This window comes from Dasypus novemcinctus, chromosome 18 (genome assembly GCF_030445035.2).
Source record: "Dasypus novemcinctus isolate mDasNov1 chromosome 18, mDasNov1.1.hap2, whole genome shotgun sequence".
NCBI classification, from domain to species: domain Eukaryota; kingdom Metazoa; phylum Chordata; class Mammalia; order Cingulata; family Dasypodidae; genus Dasypus; species Dasypus novemcinctus.
Genome location: NC_080690.1, coordinates 7,644,329 through 7,663,170, shown reverse-complemented (window position 1 = coordinate 7,663,170; position 18,842 = coordinate 7,644,329). Strand labels below are relative to the sequence as shown.

The 18,842-nt window shown below is 59.3% G+C and overlaps 1 protein-coding gene across 1 annotated transcript in view; it reads left to right on the top strand.

The window, feature by feature from the left end:
* The first annotated feature begins 2,803 nt into the window (after nucleotides 1-2,803).
* CMIP (c-Maf inducing protein) overlaps nucleotides 2,804-18,842 on the top strand; it is a 226,521-nt gene continuing 210,482 nt past the window's right edge. The window contains exon 1 of the mRNA XM_058279658.2: nucleotides 2,804-3,480. Coding sequence (XP_058135641.1) covers nucleotides 3,181-3,480 — 300 coding nt within the window. The 5' untranslated portion in view covers nucleotides 2,804-3,180. The remainder of the gene's footprint in view (nucleotides 3,481-18,842) is intronic.

Genomic DNA, 18,842 nt, shown 5'->3' with positions numbered 1-18,842 from the left:
GTCCAGGGGCTGGGCCTTGATTCTCAGTCATCCCATCCAACACCATCCCCTCATGCCATCCCAACTTGCCAACACCTTCCTCCACACCAGCAGACAGGTGAGCTCCATCACCCATCCCTACAGATTCATCGAGCCCCTCTGTGCAGGTCCGGCACCTGCTGCTCCCAACAACCAGGCACTCCCCGTGTCTGAGCTCGGGGAACTCTTCTTGCAGTAATTTGGGGCTCCATTTCACTGATTTCAAACTAAAATCACAAAATATTTAAAGATGACATTGACTAAATTCAACACTTTCTTAGTGCCTGGCCAGAAAAATATCACCAGGGGAGGCATGAAAAGCCCCTGAGAATTAGGAGAAACTTGGGATCTGAGGTCAAACAGAATCTTGGGTTCAAATCTTGGCTGGATTCCCATAGTTATTTGACCTCCTCTGAGCCTCAGCTTCCTCATCCATAAGAAGGGGGTGATGAGAATTCCTTTCTCCTGGGCTGGAACGGCAGGAAGAAATGAAACAAGATATGAGTCCTCTGTGCCGTGCCTGGCAGGCTTGGTGAGTGCCAGTCCTGCCATTCTGATCATTCTCCTTGCTGTTTACAAGTCAACCTGTTGCAGCATCTGGGACAGCCCTGGGAGCAATCGGGGATCCTTTGCAACCCAGTAAATCTTGCCCTGCTGAACAGGGGGTCGTGCCCACTCTGCCAGCCGCTGGCCCACCCCACTCCGTGGCGTGGTGGCTGCAGCAGACTTCTCCCCATCCCCTCCTCCCGGCTGCTCCTTTGTAACCCTCATCCACGCTGCAGCCAGTGCTCTTTTGAAAATGTCTACACATCCCGCCCCTGCTCGGCCCACGTGGTTGGCTCCCCAATGCCGTCAGGACCCAGGGCCTGCATTTCCTCAGCCCCTGCTCACCTGGAAGGCTTTCGCCCCACCTCTGCAGGCACCTCACCACCCGCGTGGCTGACGTGGCTCTCCAGTAAGAGCCTGGAGCACCTCTCCTCTCCTGCCCCTGGGAGTCAGGACAAGAAACCCAGCGCCTCTCCTGGGCTGGGCTGGGTGTCCCTCTTTATCCCTGGGATCCCCAGCTCAGTGTGGCCTTTGTCTTGCACAGCCTCCTGGGTGGGGTCTGAGCTTCCTGGCCTCTGCTTAAACCAGAGGCTTGGGAATGAGAAACCTGGGCCAGGTCCTGCCTGGGCCAGTGACCCTCTAGGTACTGCAAGAGGGGACACTGGGAGTGCCTGCTTCCCGGGGCTGCCGAGGGGAGGGGTGCATGCCAAGGCGAGGGGGAGCACAGGGCAAGAGCCTGGGACCTGGGGCTCCTATAACCATTACTCTCAGCACCCCCAGGGCCTGGCCTGGATAAGTACAGCAGGGACTCACTACGGCTTGGACAGCTGACCTAATCCCACTGCGTCATGGCTATTCCTCTGTAGCCTGAAGTGGGGGTCTCCGGCTTGCCCTGTTCTGCTCAGATGCTTTTCTCAAGGCGGGTGAAGTTGAGGACGACAGCCGAGGTGTGGGCAGCCATGGCCGCCTTCCTTTTCTGGCCTAACTGGGCCTTCCCCAGGGCTCAGGGGAAGGGAACAGCCTGCCCCTCTCCCAGTGGGCTGCCGTCCAGGCTAGTTTGGTGACAGGCCCAGGGGGAGGGTCCTTTCTGAGCGCCTGCATCCTGTGTGCTCCAATTCCTGCCCCTAGCCAGGCAACTTGACACATGCCTCACACATTCATCTGTTCAGGACCCAGGCGCCTTTGCTTAACAAAAAAGCAAAAATCTGGGATTTTAACAGCGTTAACCGCAGAAGCGCGCCGACCTGAAGGAAGCCTGGCTGAGGACCTGAGCGTTTCCTGAGTGGCTTTAGAGGCTGCTCCTGACAGCAGGAAGGGCACGTTTTGGCTTCCAAGCTGGAGTCGCGACCTTACTATTCATTCCCCAAAGGAGCTTCGAACAGGTTCCGCTCTGGACCCTCGTGCTGGGCCTGGAGACTCGCCTAGGGGGCAGGTCAAGAAGCGGGAGGTGCTGGGGGTCCAGGAGGTCCACCCGGGGACGGGGCCCACGGGTCAGCCTGGGGCAGGCTCTTTGGTATTTGGCTCCCCTCCAGGGATCAGACGGGAAGGGTCGGGGGGGGGGGGGGGGGGGGGGGGCCCGCGCCCGGCCCCGGGGCCCAGGCCAGCAGGCGGCTTTCAGAGCCCGGGAGGAAGCGGAGCCCGGCAGCCTGGGCCGGGCAGGCCGCTCGGGCTCCGCAGCGCCGAGCGGGCCTCCGCCCCCGCGGCCGCCACGTCCGTCCCCCGGCCGCCCGGGGGGCCGCCGGGGCCCGGCAGCGGGCGACCGAGGTCGGGCCGTCCAGCCTGGGGCGCCGAGCAGAGCCGGGGGGGCCGGGGTGGGTCGGAGCCCCGGGCCCAGCACCCGCCTGGGCACCCTCGGGGGCGCGCCCCGCCCCGCGCCCCTGCCCACCCCCCGCACTCCAGGCCTGGCCCGCCCGCGGCCTGTCGGGGCTCGCCCGCCCCAGCGCGCCCCCCCCACCGGGCCGCCCCCCGCCGGCCGCGCCCGGCCCCCGCCCCCGGCCCGCCCCCGGCCCCGTCCCCGCCCGGGCCCCGGGCCCTGGGCTCCGCCTGCCGGAGCCGCCGCGGCCGCCGCCGCCGTTGCCGCCATTGACGTCAGAGGGGCGGGCACATGACCCCGCGGGGCCCAATCGCGCGGCCGCCCCGCGGCTCCGCAATCTCTCGGCCGAGCCCCCCCGCGCCGCCCCCCGCCCCGGCACCCTCGCCCCGGACGGACGCGCGGACACACGTACAGTACACACGAGCGGCCCGGCCCCGGGACACGCCCGCGCCCTCTCCGCGCGCCCCGCTCCGGCGGCGCCTCCCCCCGGGCCCCGTCCCTCCCTCCGGCCGGCCCCGCGTCCCTCCCTCCGCCTCCCTCCCGCAGCCCGGTCCCGCGGCGCGAGCATGCACCCGACGAGCTAGGAGGAAGCCGGGAGCCCCGCAGGAAGCACCGAGCGCGCGGCCGCGCCAGCCCGACGCCCGAGGGCCCTTGCCGTCCCCCTTCCCGCGGGGGCGCCCCCAGCCCCACGCCCCCCCCCACCTGCCTGGGGGGTGGGGGGGCGCGGGCTGCCAGAACCGGGGGCCCCGCCGCCCCAGCAGCCGGGGCCAGCCCCCTCTCCTCGCGCCCTCCCCGGCCCGGCCATGGATCTGACGAGCAGCTCGGGCGGCGGCGGCGACCCCCGGCAGATCGAGGAGACCAAGCCGCTGCTGGGGGGCGACGTGTCGGGCCCCGAGGGCACGAAGATGGGCGCCGTGCCCTGCCGCCGGGCCCTCTTGCTCTGCAATGGGATGAGGTACAAACTGCTGCAGGAGGGGGACATTCAGGTCTGTGTCATCCGGCACCCGCGGACCTTTCTCAGCAAGATCCTCACCTCGAAATTCCTGAGGCGCTGGGAGCCGCACCACCTAACGCTGGCCGACAACAGCCTGGCGTCCGCCACGGTGAGTCGCTGCGCGGCGGCCGCCCGCGCCCCCACCTCCCCCGGGGCCTGGAGAGGCGCCCCCCCTGGCTGCCCCCTGGCGCTGCACCTGGAGCCCGGGGCCTGCCTGTTGGGGGTGCTGGAGGTGGGGGTGTGTGGGGGGGGGGCGCAGCCAGGGCGCCCCCCTCCGGGCCCGGGGCTGGATTCCGGCTTCTGAAGCTTGCCCTGGCCGCCTGGGCTCCGGGGAGCCCCTTAGCCTTCTGGAGAGGGTTTGGCCCACCCCAGGCCGGGCACTGGGGACCTTGTGTGCCCCAGCGCACGGTTTCGGCTGGAAGGGACCCAGGGAAGACCCGGGGCTGGGCCCTGATGGTGCTGGGGCTTTCCTTTCCCGAGGCCTGTGGCCCAACTGCCCATCTGGATCGGGACCTGAATTGGAGGGGAAAAGCAAAACCAGCAAAAAATAAAAAGAAAAGAAAAGAAAGCAGCCCGCAAAACCCCCAGAGGCGGAGAATTTCCAGAAGCTGATTCCTTTCTTTGCTTTAACCATCTTTTATTCTTTTTCCTGCCCTCCCCCCTCCGGGGCTGGCAGGACAACTGGGTGCTTCCCTTGCTGACAAATCTCCTCCTCGCACATTGCGAGGTTGGAACTAGAGGGGGGAGGGGGCAGGGGTCCTGGGATATTTGTCCAGACCCAGGGGTGGCCAAGCTCGAGGCTGGAAGCCGAGCCTGGGAGCTCTGCTCGTGCATTGTTTGTGGAGCGTGTGCAGACGTGTGTTTTGTTGTTGGTGGTTTTATTTTGTCATTGTTTTCAAATAACATGGCTGGGAGTCCGCTGGATGAGCCGGACAGGAAAAGGCATTGATCTGCTTCTGAAATAAAATCTGCAAATGGTGGCCTTGGTCGCGGGAGGGAGACAGCTGTGGTGGGGTCGCAGGCGGGGGTGGCGGCGGGCGGCAGGAGGGTGAACTGGCTGCTTTGTGTTTTGAAACAAGGACCGTTCCAAACACCGACTCCCTGGGCCCAGCGCTGGGGGTCCCATCCTCTGTGGAAAGGTGGAAGGTCTTTCCGGAAGGCACCCGCAGCCCCCCCCCCCCTCGCCCCCACCCCCCTGCTGACCACAAACCTGTTTACCCAGCGCAGTGGGAGGGGGCTGAACCCCCGCCTGCCCACACCTGTGCCAGGAAAACCCAGCCAGCACAGGGTGTCGCCTGTCACAGACATGTAGCATGTGGAGACATTTCCCCAGCACCCATGTTCCCCTGGCGTGTGTCACAGAGCGTGACACATGCTCTGAGGAATGGGGAGGGGGAAAAGTTAGCTGAGGAAGCCGGACTCCTCCGATTGCCTCCTCCCTCCCCCCCGGAGGGCGTCAAAGCCCACAGAGACTTTTATTCTGAATTTTGTGTCCGACGTGCCCCGCACACCCGTTTTCCATTCGCGTGGGCACGTCGGTGCAGTCCCCGCAAAGACCCGGCCTGAATTCAGGCTGGTGCATGTTCTTCAAGTCCCGAGCCACAGGCCGCAGCCTTTGGCTCCTCACTTGGTGGAGGGAGAAGCCTCAGAAAATTCGCCAGCACGGAGGAGTGTTTCAAATTCAGGGAGGGATCAGTGACCTCAGCAGTTCCTGCCTGGGATGTGGAGTCCCCAGATCTGGCTTCCGAATTCTCACCTGGCTGAGCGGGGCTTTATCCTTTTTCATTTTTTGCCCCTGCCAACCTCTCAAAACGAAGGGGAATTGCAAGGGGGAAGAAGAAAATGGTTGAGAGGCACGGCGGCCTGCCGTGGGATGGCCCCCCGCTCCCTGCTGGGAGAAGGCAAGGGTGCTGCTGAGCTGCCCGAGCGAGCCGGGGTCTGGGGACAGCCAGCTTTGGAGGCCAGAGGCCCCACTGACCTCTGATTGCTCAAGAGGTGTGTGTGTGTGTGAGAAGGAGGCAGGGAAACGGAAGCCGAACCAGAAGCCATGGCCTGGTTTCTCTAGCCGCCAGGCGCCCCCACCCCACTTTCACCCAAAGGTGGGTGGCACCTTTCGGGAGCTGGGGCCTCTGGAGGGCAGCTGGGACTTCCAGGACTGGGGACTCAGGGTTTGTCCACGGAACAAGATTTGCCTTGGCAGAGCTCTGCTCCAGTGTTGGGGAATGTGGAAGGAGGAATCCAAGGCGGTGGCCAATGAGCTGGCCGCGTCCCCTTCCCCCTGCCTGTTGTCACCCAGCCCTGTGGGTAGGGGGCGTCCTGAAGTCTCAGCACTGCCCTGTGGGCACTCCGGGGGGCTTCTGGCTCCCCCTGCCAGAACCCGAGGGCAGGGCTAGGGGGGCCCGGCCTCCTGGACAGAGGTGGAGGTGGGCACCCCCGGGGCCGTGTCCCTCAGGAGACTCGGTGGAGCTGAGCTGGCCTGTCCCAGCGCCCAGGGAAGCAGAGAAGCCCCTGCGGGGTTCCCTTTGGCCTGGCCATTATGTAATCTGTCTGCACGTAGAGTGTGGCTCAAACACTGGGAAGCACTGGCCCCAAATGAAACAAAGGTGAATTCGGTGCAAGTCGCAACAGTAAACCCTTTCCAGCCTTTGTGGCTTTGCAGTACCACCTGGTCCAGCCTTGCGCTGCTGATACGGCGAGCATGTTCCGGATCCGGGGCTGTCCTTCCATGAAACGTAGTGCGCCCGTGTTTTCAGCCCTCCACCCGGCCCACCTCGGAACCATCTGGCGATCACACGGTTAATTGTGTGGGCTCCGGGAACCAGAGCCAGAGCGATTGATCTGGATTCAAGCCAATAAACAACCCATAGACAGTCTTTGCCCAAACGATTTGCCCTGATCCAATTAACTGGGGAGCTATCAGAGAGACAGCCCAGGCTTCCAGGACCACCGCGGAACCGAGCCCGGCTGGAGCAGATGGCGGCCCCCGGGCCCACGGGGTGGCAGGAGCTGGGCACCCCTGGCTCACTGGCCCCTCAGCTCCAGCAGGGCCCCAGAGGGCTCCAGTCCTGTTTCAGCCTGGGGCCCACAGCCCCATGTCGCCACCCCCCGGGTCCCCTTAGCCCATGTCAACTTGGTCTCCTGTCCCGGCTGGTTTACTGATTAAATGCTTCCGGAGCCAGCACCGTGCCTGCTTTGCCCCTGGATGCGCCCCGCTCGTTCCGGGAGACTTTGGATCTGGAACGCTCCTCAACAAAGAGGACACACAAAGGCAGCCCCGACCCGGCTGACGCGCAGGGATGCGTGAGAGGCGGCTGCCCCCTCCCCGGTGCACCCGAGGCCGCACCGCGGCGGTGGGGGAGGGCCGCGGCTTGAAGGGATGCCCACCCCTGCTGGCACTTCTGGGGCCGGGCCCCTGCCATGCGGAGGGTGACCGACAGTCGGGACTTGTGTCCAAGCGGAGGGTTCGTCCGGAGGGACCAGGATCCATTTTGCTCTTCTCAGTCTCGGGGTTGAATTCGATCACCTGCCAGACACGTTTGTCAGCTGGAAGAGGGCTTTGTCTGCGGGCTTTAGGGAGAAATACAAATAGGCGGCTCACCTTTCATTCCATCCTTTTTTTTTTTTTTTAAACGCAACCCGTGGCATCTCAGAAGGGCAGATCTGGTAGAAAAGTGCCATATTCGTGTACCGCACGGAGATGGGCGTGGGGAGGACAGTGGGGCCCTTTATTCTCCGGCCATAACTGGTCAGTGACGGGTTTTACATGTTCACCGCCCTGCTGCTCCGGCTGGAATGGTTCCGGGCAGCCCTTGTCACGGAGAGGAGGCGCAGGCGTCACCCTAATTCTCATCAGTTTCTTAGATGGAGGTTTCCTTGGGGGGGGGGGCAACCTTTTCCTAGACCCCGACCTTGCAAACCCGTGTTTACTGAGCCCCCACCGTGTGGCACGTGGCACGCTTGGAGCTCGACTCCCAGCTCGGGTGGTTTCTACTTGAGAATGAAAATCGCTCCTTCCAGAGTCGTAATAAATCCCACGGAGACTCATCAGCGTGTGGACGCGCACGCGCACGTTCAATTCTTTTCTCTTTCATTTTTTCGGTCACGTATGCCATACTTCTGTAAGCCCGCCCTTCCCAACTTTGCTTTATTTGAGGTTTTTAGTGGCAGTGAGTAAAATCAAAGATTTTAACATTTTTTTTTCCTTCCAGTGCCATTTGTCATTGGATTTTGGAGTATTTATCAAATTCGGTTCTCAGAGAACTTGTCTGACGGGAAGCAGTGGCAGGGGGAAGCGGGAAAAGAGGGGGAGAAAGAAAAATCAAAATTCTCTGTGAACAGTGGCCAGCCTTGCCAGGCTGTAAATAGGTGCCTTTTAAGGAGGGCCGTCCAGGCGGAAGGTCCGGCACTGCTCCTGGGCCGGGCTGTTGCCCCCCAGCCAGTGTGGAGGTGGGCGGGGGGCTGCCGCCTGGGCTCCCAGGCCTACAAGTGGTCTCCGGCCCGTTCGGCTCGTTCCTCGGCCGCTTGCTGATTCCCCGGCCTCGGGGGGCCGTGCTTCTGGGGCCCTCTCTTAGGTGAGTTTTAGGGGAGCTGCATCATTCTAGGAACAGAAGGTGCTCCCAAGGGCAGCAGCGTGGATCCTTCTCTGTGCCCTCCAGGTTTGGCCTGAGGGAGTCTCGACTCTTCCTAAGAGGACCCCTGGATGTTTTGTTGGACCTTTGAGGTGGCGGAGCCAGGCATTTGATTACCCGATGTAAAGGGGCATCAAGCCAGGCAGTCTGGCGTGGGCATCCTACCCTGGGGCTGAAAAACCCGCTGAGTTTTGCCATCACCTGGCAGCGGGTCTGGGTTCTGAGGCTAGGGCTTCCTGGCTGTGCTGCTTTGGACATGGTGCTGCTCCCTGGGCCTCTTTTGCCTGAGCCGTAGGATGGCATATTCGTTCTTCTTTGCAGGGTTGCTGTAAGGATCCTGACGAGTGCCTTGTGCAGCGATTCTTAACCAGGGGTCTGTAAGCTTGAACCGAAATTCCAAACACCATCATTCTTGTTGGTGTTGGTGCGGCTGTGATCTATTTATTAAATAACACAATATAGTGTGGACGCGGTGAGCGGTCCATGGTTTTCAGCTGATTGGCAAAGAGGCCCGTGGAACAAAACAGGTTAAGAACCCCTGGCCTAGTGGGTCGGCCAGCACACAGTAGGGGAGTGACAAGAATTCAGTACCCCAGTTTGCATCTTCCTAATTGCCCCCAAAGAGCTTCATGATGTGCTGTACAAATGGGAGGCGTTACTGCTATCTAAAAACAGGCAGTCTCCGGAGAAGAGTCTCCTGAGACGAGCAGTGCACTTGGGAAAGTTGGGAATATTTAGCAGATCTGGCATGTTTGAAGGCCATGAAATTGCTGAAAGGAGCTTAAGAAGAATTTGTCAGGGGCCGTGGTCTAGTCTCTTCAAAACAAAACAAAAACGCCTTTTCTTGGAAACTTAAAACAGTAAGGCACTTGTCGAATAAATCCACTTGGCACAACAGGCGTTCGATGGAAAACGAAGCTTCTCCCCTAGCGCACACTCGCACACCCCTAGTTCCGCTCGGAGGCAGGCAACATTCCCCGTTGCTCGTGTCCGTCGGGCGTCCGGGGCCCGCACAGGTTCTGCGCGGTTCTGGTTCATTGGACAGGCTGTGTCGGGCGTCGCCGTGGCTCTGTGCACGCGCAGCTGCCTTATTCCTTTTCGCGGCTGTGCCCTGGTCCGCTGTAGGGGTGCACACTGACAACGTGGGAGCCATCCCCCCTCGGTGGACACTTGGGTTATTCCCCTTCTTTGCTATGCCAAGCGAGACACATGCTGTTTTTATCGGTGGACTCATTGCTGTTTCCATACTGCCAGTGTCCTCCTGCTTCCTTCTTTGGGCGGGTGGGGAAGGTTGTTAATGTCTTTAGTCCCACAGTGCTTTGCAAGGGAGGGTTGGCCCGCCCTCCCTCGAGGCTGGAGTCTGGCTGAATGTCACTGACCAGGGAGCCCGAGGGCCCACAGAGGGCCTGGCCGCCTGGCCCCACTTGGGGCTCTATGAAGGCGAACCGGGGTACCGACTTCTGCCCGTGGCCTGGGGTCTGAGCTGCCTGGGGGCAGCTGCTTCCTGCCCCACCTGAGCACATCATTTTTCGTCCCCAGACTTCCTGCTTTCCCCAGGATGGGAGCCAGGCTGCCTGGCCCATGGGAGAGAAAGGGAGGAAGTGAAAATTTCTCTTCCTCACTCTCTGCTGATGAGGCACCCAGAGCAGCCAGCAGGGCACCGGGGAGGCTGCCTGTTTTGAAAGGAAGCGCCGCTTACATCAGCAGAGCCAGTTTGGCGCTGGGAGGAACCAGAGGGGGATAGGACTTGTGTGGGTATTTGTAGCGGCTCCAGGCGAAGGGGAGCGCGGAGAGGAGAGAATAGTGACGGCGCCAGAACGGGTCCCGCCGCCGGGTCCCGCCACCGTGGGCCGTTTCCTCCCAGCGGCCCCGCGTGGTGTTTAAGGCAGCGTGTGGGGCCTGCAGCAAGGCAGGTGGGGGAGGACACAGAGAGCGGGGAGGGTGCGGTGAGCAGGACACGGACTTGGAAGCCAGATGGACCCTGAATCCACAGCTTCCTGGCTGGTGACCTTGGGCTGGTCACCCGGCCTCTGTCCTCACCTGGGCAGTGGGGATCACAGGCTCCTTCGGTGGCGGGTCAGGGTGAAGTGAGGTAAGGCGTGGCCGTGCCTGCCTGCTTTCACTCAGCAGCTAAAGCTCTGTGCACTTTGAACAAAACACTCTTCTGCCCTTGTGGAGTCCTGTGGGGAGGTGGGGACAGGTAATCAATAAATAGGTAAATATGAAATCCCTCAGGGGGCGGTGGGGTCCACAGAGAAAACAAAGCAGGCAGGCGGGTGGGGCCTGGGAACACTGCTGCTTTATATCTGATGGTCAGGGAAGGAGGGGCTATTCGGGCAAAGGGCATTGGAGGCAGAGGAAATAGCAGGTGCAAAGGTCCTGAGGTTGGACTGTGCTTAAGAAATCACCCCACACAGCCGCGGGCACCTACTAAATGCTCTATGGTAGTCAGTTTGCTTCCTCCTGCTCTCCAGGAGCTATTGTCTATTAAAAAAAATACTCACAAGCCCCTGAAATGTGCTAATTCCTGGACGGAAAGACGGCTCCCTGCCTTCTGGAGTTTCCATTTTTTATGCTTCTATTGTAGGTTTGTTTGTTCGTTTTTTAAAACCTGGTTCCCTCCCAGTAAATAGTGAAGAAGAATAGCTTTGAAGCAGTGCTTTGAGAGACTCTTAAATGTAAAAGCCTAGCAAAACTTTTATTTTAGTTATTTTTAAAGATTTAAAAAAAATTTATTTCTCTCCCCTTCCCCTTCCCCTTCCCCTCCCCCCCAGCTGTCTGCTCTCTGTGTCCATTGGCTGTGCGTTCTTCTGTGACTGCTTCTATCTTAACAGCGGCACCAGAAATCTGTGTTTCCTTTTGTTGCGTCATCTTCTTGTGTCAGCTCTCTGTGTGGGCGGTGCCATTCCTGGGCAGGCTGCACTTTCTTTTGCGCCGGGTGGCTCTCCTTACGGGGTGCGCTCCTTGCGCGTGGGGCTCCCCTACGCGGGGGACACCCCTGTGGGGCACGACACTCCTTGCGCGCATCAGCACTGCGCATGGGCCAGCTCCACACGGGTCAAGGAGGCCCGGGGTTTGAACCGCGGACCTCCCATGTGCTGGACGGACACCCTAACCACTGGGCCAAGTCCCACTTCCCCAGCAAAACTTTTAAAAACTAGCTCCCTTGGTCCACAGCTCTGCTTTGGATTTAGACGATGCTAATGGTTTAACTCACCTCCTGCTTTCGCCTGTGGGGGAACCGTGAGGGAATTGTGTTTGCCCGAGACCCTTAGAAGATGATTCCAGGCTCTTGAATCCCTTGGAGCCCAGGGCTCCTGCCTTCTAGGACCTTCCTCTGTCCATGGTTCTACTGCTTTCAAGCAGGTGTCAAAAATGAAAGGCTGGAGAAAGCTTCTAAGCGCATTAGGCCGGGTAAACTCACTTTGGAGGAAGTGGATGAGCTGCATTCTCCAACTCTAGGTGGGGGATATGTCCGAATCAGGCCGGGAAGCAGGTGCTTCCCTGGACAGGGCTGGCCGGTTCCACCTCAAGTGAGGTTATCAGGAGAGGCAAGACAACACTGGAGTTTCTGGCAGCTTCCTCAGGTGGCCTCAGCCAATCCCGAACTTATTAGAGGCCCTGAATAGCTAAAAAACAGAGGAGCACAGTCTCCTGGCTTCCCTGCCTCCTTCTCTGACTCGCTCTTCAGCCCAGGTGGATCTGTTGACGGGCTCACGGGCAGCTATGGCTGTGAGGCTCAGCGGAGAGGTAGCACCATCAATGTAGAAGGGCTGTGTGTTAGTCAGGGCAGGCTAGCTGCCTAACAAATGGGCCCATGTCTGGGGGACTTTGTTCAGCAGGGTTTCCTCTTGCTCACAGTGCAGTCTGAAGGGGTCCTTTCTGCCCCTGGAGCCCGCCGGGACCCAGGCTCCTTGAACCGGGCTTCGGCTCTGCCCTCTGGGGTTCTGCAGTGAGTTAGGGCATGGGAAAAGAGAGTGAGCATCCCAGGTGAGTGAGTTGCGGGCCTGGCCATTGTGCCAGCCAGAACCTGGTGACATGCTGTATCGAAGTGCGGGTGAGGCTGGGAAATGTGATTTACTGCGTGTCCAGGAGAAAAGGGAGGACACGGCCTATTGGCTGCTTCCTCCCCAGGGTCATTCTCACACGGTGGGTCTCGAGAGCTCCAAGAGGCCAGCAGCCAGCCCTGCTGCCCCGGAAAGGATATTCAAAACTGCGCAGCCCCTTTCTTGGTTCCTGCATTCGAGGCTGGTGGCAGGTTAGGAAAGTTTGCCGTCTTCTTCTCTCTGGTGGCAGATAGACTAGGATAAGCAAACCTACCACAAGGGAGGGAGCGGCGTGTTAACGATTGCAATGACATTTATTGTGCTCCCACTGGGTGCCAGGCACTGTGCTCATTAGTTTTCAGAACGGTCCTCTGGGGTGGATATTATTCCCATTTCACAGATGTGGGGATGAGACCCAGTCAAGGGGAATTGGGAGGAGGTAGAATCGAGAGTCTAAGCCAGATTTGACCCCATGCATGTGTTTCTGTGAATGTATGTGCGTCTGTCAGATATACATGAAATTATTTCAGCTTCTCGTGGAAACATCTTAGTTGGAAATGAGCGGGCTTATCAGTTTAGTGTTTGCCAATATTTGGCAGCCATTCCTTTGTGAATTTGTCAAGTGAGTTCAGGGAACTGATGTTGTAAAGTGAGTGCCAAGTGTTTGTAAAGTGTAGGCACCAGGTACTGGGTTTGTGGATTGAGTACCAGATATTATGTGTGCCAAGAGGGTGCTCCCAGGCACTGCGTTAGCACAGTGAGTGCTCCCAGGTACTGCCTTGGCAAAGGGGGTACACTCAGACACTGGGTTTGCAGAAGGAGTGCTCCCAGGTACTGCGTTTGCCAATTGAGTACTCTCAGGTACCGTGCTTGCAGATTGAACTTTCTCAGGTACCATGCTTGCAAAGTGAAAAGCTTTGCACCCAGAGGGCCCCCTGTTCAGTTGGGGTACCCCGATAATTACGATACGCTGTAGTGCAAAGCACATTCCCTCAGAGAGGTTTCAGTCTCGAACTTTCGTTTGGCCGACGGGGTGGGTGGCCCCAGGAAGGACTTCGTAGGAGAGACCCTTTTTTACCGTGGAGATGGGCTTGGGCTGGGGGAGATGAGGATGGGGGCGTCGGGCGGGAGCGGGCAGAGAAACAGTGAGCCAAGGGCGAGGGTGCGCTGGGGGGGGGTTGGCGCCGTGCCTCCGAGGGGCGGGCCCCGCTCGAGGCTGGTGGGGGGCCGAGGCCGAGGTGGGACTGGCCGCTGGAGCGGGGAGGCCAGCAGGATGTGCCGAGGTCCCTGTTGGATGCACCAGGGGACATTGCTGAGCAGGCGTGTTGGTGGATGCTCCCCAGGGCCAGGTGGTCAGCCCTTGGCGATACCGCAGCCACCCATACGGACGTGGTGCTTCCTTTTGCCAGGCACTGTGCCAGCTGGCTTGCATTGCTGACCCCCTCTGCTGCCTGAGGCGAGACCGTTACTCTCTCCATTTTGTGAATGGGAAACTGAGGCAGCACCTCTCAGGAGAGACACTCGGGTGAATGAGTGGATAATTGAATGAATGAACGAATGACTGCAGCTACTGCAGTTGGAGGTTGACAGGCGAGAGGAGCCTAGAGGGAGGGGATGAGCCATGTGGAAAACTGTGCCCTCCTTCCTGGTAACCCCGCTTGCCTCTTGGGCCTTGTCGCCTCCTCCAGGGCTGCCATAGGGATGCAGGGAGAGCACATCATCTGCCTAGCATGGCCGGGCTTCTTGTGGGTGCACGGACAGCCATGGCATGGCGGCCGGCAGCTGCTGGCGGGCTTCTCTGCAGAGGCCTCTGGGGTGCCTCCGAACCCCAAGCCTGCACCCCCACCCCCACTGCCCGTCGTCCGCTCTCCTGCAGGCCTGGGCGACGGGGATGGGGCACCTTCCAGATGAGGCAGGAGTGGCCTCTGCTTTGTGTTGGTGGTGGAGGAAGTGGCCTGGGCTGTGGGCGGGCAGCTGGGCGGGGCGGGGCAGGGCCACCGCTGGAAAGGGGAACAGTGAGGACTTGACCTCTGCATGTTGCTCTCGTGTTTCATGACCCTGTGACTGAGGCTTGCTTCGGGGCTGGGAAATCGAAAGAGATTGAGCTGCTCTAGCAGTTGCTCTCATTGAGCTTGGAGGAGACCAGAGCCACTGGTGGGATTGCACGGATGGCATGCTGTCCAGGCCAGGTGGGCGCGACTGCTGGAAAATACAGTCCGAGCCCTTTGCTTGTATTAACACATTTAATCCTCACAATAGCCTCATGATGCAGGAACTTGTCATAGCTCCCGTTTACAGGTGGGGAAACTGAGTCCCTGAGATTTCAGGTTATACAACTGGAACCCAGGCGGTCTGGCTTCCGCTCCGTGCTGGGGCTGGAGCGCAGGAGCCTGGGCAGCTGGGGCGGTCACGACAGCAACCGGGCAACGCCTGCCCCTCACCACACACCGGCTGAGTCCTTCTCATAGGTGAGCCACTGGCTCTCACGAGGCCCTGGGGTGCCGTGTCACTGCTCCCGCTTTGCCGATAAGCACACGGAGGTCCAGAGAGGAGTGGCCCTTTACCCAGTGAGTCTTGGCAGAGCCGGGATTGGCACCAAAGGGCACCGTGAGCAGTGGGTGAGCAGGGTTGAGGGCTCCAGAGCAGGTTGGGGAGCCCATGGTGGTGGGGCTGGCTCCCTGCTGAGAGAGGCCCTGCCCAAGAGGGAGCCGTGGGCAGTGGTGGAGGGGCCTCATGGCCTCCAGTTCTGTCCGGCATCGTGCAGTCAGTCTGTCTCCCTGCAGACCAGGTCTCCAGAAGAGCCAAGGTGGAGGCTGGCTTCCCATCTGCCCCTTGTCGATCTTGGGCCCATCAAGCCAGCCTCATTCCTCCCTGCACTGGCCTGGCGCAGAGGAGCCGGCCGTGGCGGCTTCACCGTGACTCAGAGCCGGACCTTGAGCTTCCAGGCTCTGCCATGCCCAGGTCTGGGCAGCTCTCTGTGCCTCTGAGGTCCCCTCCCCCTGCCTTGGGGTCTGTCCTTGACCCCCCCAAGTGAAGTGAGGCCCACTGCTCTCACTTGCCTCTGCTCCCTGCCACCCCCCTTTCTTCCCTTTCTGTGTGGCAATGACCCCTCTGCTCACCTTTTCTACTAACCATTCACCTCTTATAAAAGTAAAACAAAAATCATTGCCTTATGAGATGATGATTCTATAAAATGAAGAAGAAAATGCTGGTCGAAGAAGAGGGAAGAAATTCTCCCATAATCCTACCACCCGAAATCACCTGCGCTAACCTTTTGGTGTGTAGACATCACTCTTTTCCTAGATGAGTCCATATTACACGCCCGGGTCGTTGGCCCGGAGGCAGGGGCGAGGTCTCACTCTGCTTGGTGGCTCCTTTGCTGAGCGTCTCCTATGCACCGGGCGCTTGCTGCGTCTCCGGGGTCTCCAGCCTCGGCCTGTTGACGCTGGGGGCTGGTGAGTCTTTGCTGTGCATTGGGGGCTGTTGAGCAGCGTCCCTGGCCTCGACCCACTAGGTGTCAACCAAAAGGTCTCCAGCCATTGCCTGGTGTTGTCTGGGGGTGCCATCACCCCTGCTGAGAACTCCCGCATATCTCATTTAATCCCACCCCCACCCACAAGGCCCTGTTTCCAGAGCAGGCACCGCTGCCTGGGCCGCTGTGCGGCCAAGCTGGGGAGCTCAAGCCCCAGCCCCTCGGCCCCCCGGCCTCCTGAGAACCTGGCGTGGAGCAGGGAGTGGGAGCTCCGTGGGGTCTGCGAGCCCAGCCTCCCGTGTGTGCGGTGGGGTGGGGTCGGTGTGGCCTTCGTGTCCGGGCCCTGGGCAGGAAATCCAGGCTGGCCCCGGCGCTCAGCAAGCTCCCACCCCTTCTCTGCCTCCGGACTGACCCCTCCTGCCGTCCCTGCCTTCCCTGCCTTCCTCCTGATGACTCAGGCCTTCGGAGATCGGGGTTGTTGAAAAGGGGAATTGCGTCATGCCCATAAAAAAGAAAAGAGCACGAAAAATGAGCATTAGAAAGTTGTAGTGTAAGGACAGTGACTTGGAGGGCTGCTTCTCACCTCTCGTCTGAACTAAAGCCATTTTCTTTGGGGGGGAATGGGCTGCTGTAGGTGACCTGGCTCTCCTAAAAAGTGGAACCACCTCACCAGGAAAAATATTAAAAAGGAAGCTCTGGGTGTGTGTTCAGGTCCAGCTGGCAGCTCGTGATGGGTGGGGGGTCCAAGGCGAGGGGGGCGTTGCAAAGAGGAGAGGTCTGGGCTTCTCCTGATACCCCTGGGGTAAGCGGGCTGTCCCTGTGGACTGGCACTGTCCATGCACAGGGCCTGCTGAGCATCCTTGGGGGGCACGCTGGACGGGCATTTAGGGAGCGTCCCTCGAAGGGGAGAGCCCAAGACACCCTGCTCCCGCTTTGGAACCCGAAAACCTTTTCTCAGTTACATACTGGGGGAAGGTGGAGGTTACAGAGACCTGGCTACCACTGGTCCCTCCTTCCTCCCTAAAAGGGGAGACTTAGCAGGCAGGGGGTTCAGAGTGCTTGGCCAGGGTTTACGGATTCAGACGTTTCCTTAAGCCAGTTAACCAGTGGTGTGTTCCAGGTTTCCCCACCTGTAAGCCGAGGTAGCTGCTTCCCACTGTCCTAAGAGTAAAGGAGGTAGCACGTGGAAAGAACCTAGTGCAGCGACAGGCATATATTATCAGGCCTTAGTAAATGCTTGTCACCATCACCAGCAGTCTCACTGTTGCCATCACCATCATCACCATCTTGATCATTGTCACCATCAACAGTATCAACATCACCATCACTTTCACCATCATAATCACCATCCTTATCATCATCACAGTCAGTGTCACCATCACCATCAATCACCTTCACCATCACTGCTATCACCATCCGTGTCACCATCACCACTCGCCATCATCAGTGATGTCATCATCACCACGGTCAGTGTCACCACCACCGTCAGTATCATTGTCACCATCATCACCATCTGCATCCTCATCACCATCAGTGCTGTCATCATCACCATCACCACCCATATCATCGTCACCGCCATCAGCATCCGTAGCACCATCACCATCAATGCTGTCATCACCACAGTCGGTATCACCATCACCATCAACCACCTTCACCGTCATAATCACCATCACCATCACTATCCATGTCATCATCATCACCATCACCGCCATCAGCATCCGTAGCACCATCACCATCAATGCTGTCATCACCACAGTCAGTATCACCATCACCATCAACCACCTTCACCGTCATAATCACCATCACCATCACTATCCACGTCATCATCATCACCATCACCGCCATCAGCATCCGTAGCACCATCACCATCAATGCTGTCATCACCACAGTCGGTATCACCATCACCATCGACCACCTTCACCATCATAATCACCATCACCATCACTATCCACGTCATCATCATCACCATCACCGCCATCAGCATCCGTAGCACCATCACCATCAATGCTGTCATCACCACAGTCGGTATCACCATCACCATCAACCACCTTCACCGTCATAATCACCATCACCATCACTATCCACGTCATCATCATCACCGCCATCAGCATCCGTAGCACCATCACCACTCGCCATCATCAGTGATGTCATCATCACCACCGTCAGTATCATTGTCACCATCATCACCATCTGCACCATCATCACCGTCAGTATCACCACCACCATCAATCACCGCCATCACCATCACAGTCCCCACCACCATCATCGCCATCGTCACCACCACGCTCAGTATCACCATCAGCGTCACCTTCGCCACCACTCTCACCGTCAGTAGCCCCATCCCATCAGCGCCATTGTTTCTGGTGATCTGTGGGTTTAACAGCACCTCACCACAAGTCTGCTTCCTCCAGGACTGTGACCTTGCTGAAGGCAGCGTTGGGTTCTGGTTGCCCAGGCACACCCGTATCATTCAATAAACGACTTTGATTGACGGTGGTTGATGATGGGGGGATCTCGGGACCCCAGGCATCCCAGGCTGTGAAGTGACAGAATAACCATTTTCTTTTGAGCCCCAGCCCTGACTGGGACCTCGGAGTTGAGGGCTGCTCCCCAGTGGGCTGTCCAGGAAGCCCCTGCAGTGTGCCTGTGGCCTCGTGACCCTGTGACCCCATGGCCCTGCGACCTTGTGCCCCTGACCCCAGCACCTGAATCTGGAATGAATTCAGCCTGGCTCTAACCCCCGCAAGATGGAAACCAGCCGTTGGGAAGATTCAGATATTCTTGTTGGTTTTCTCTTCAGCTTTCAGCAGCCGTCCTTGGGAAATAAGATTTTGATCTTGGAAAATATGATTTAAAAACAGAATTGAAAGTCGGGTTTATTTTCTAAACGATATTGCCCCTGACACATGCCTGGATCCAAACGGAGGCCTCTGGCGTAGTACCGACAGGGAGCTCCCTCCCCGCCCTGGGAAGCGCGTTCAGATGCACTCGGTAGCCCCCTCCCGGAGCTGATTCCTATCCGGGACCCTTCACGTGCTGCCACGAAGCCAGCGCGCCCAGTTGAGACAGAGCCCAGAAAACAACTACCCTCTTCTTTGGGGGCCGCTCACCTGTTTCTTCTGGGCCCCAGCTGGGCCCGCGGGGGCCCCGTCAGGACGTGTTAGAGTCAGGGGGCTGCTGCTAGGTGGAGGGCGGTTCCTCGAGCCCTCCTCGTGGATGCCGGGACTTCGATCCATTTACCACGGCGGCCTCAGGGGGCTGCGCCTCCACCTGGCAGCCCTCCTGCACGGGGCCTGGGAGCGCTGCGTCCCCACGAGGCCCCCTC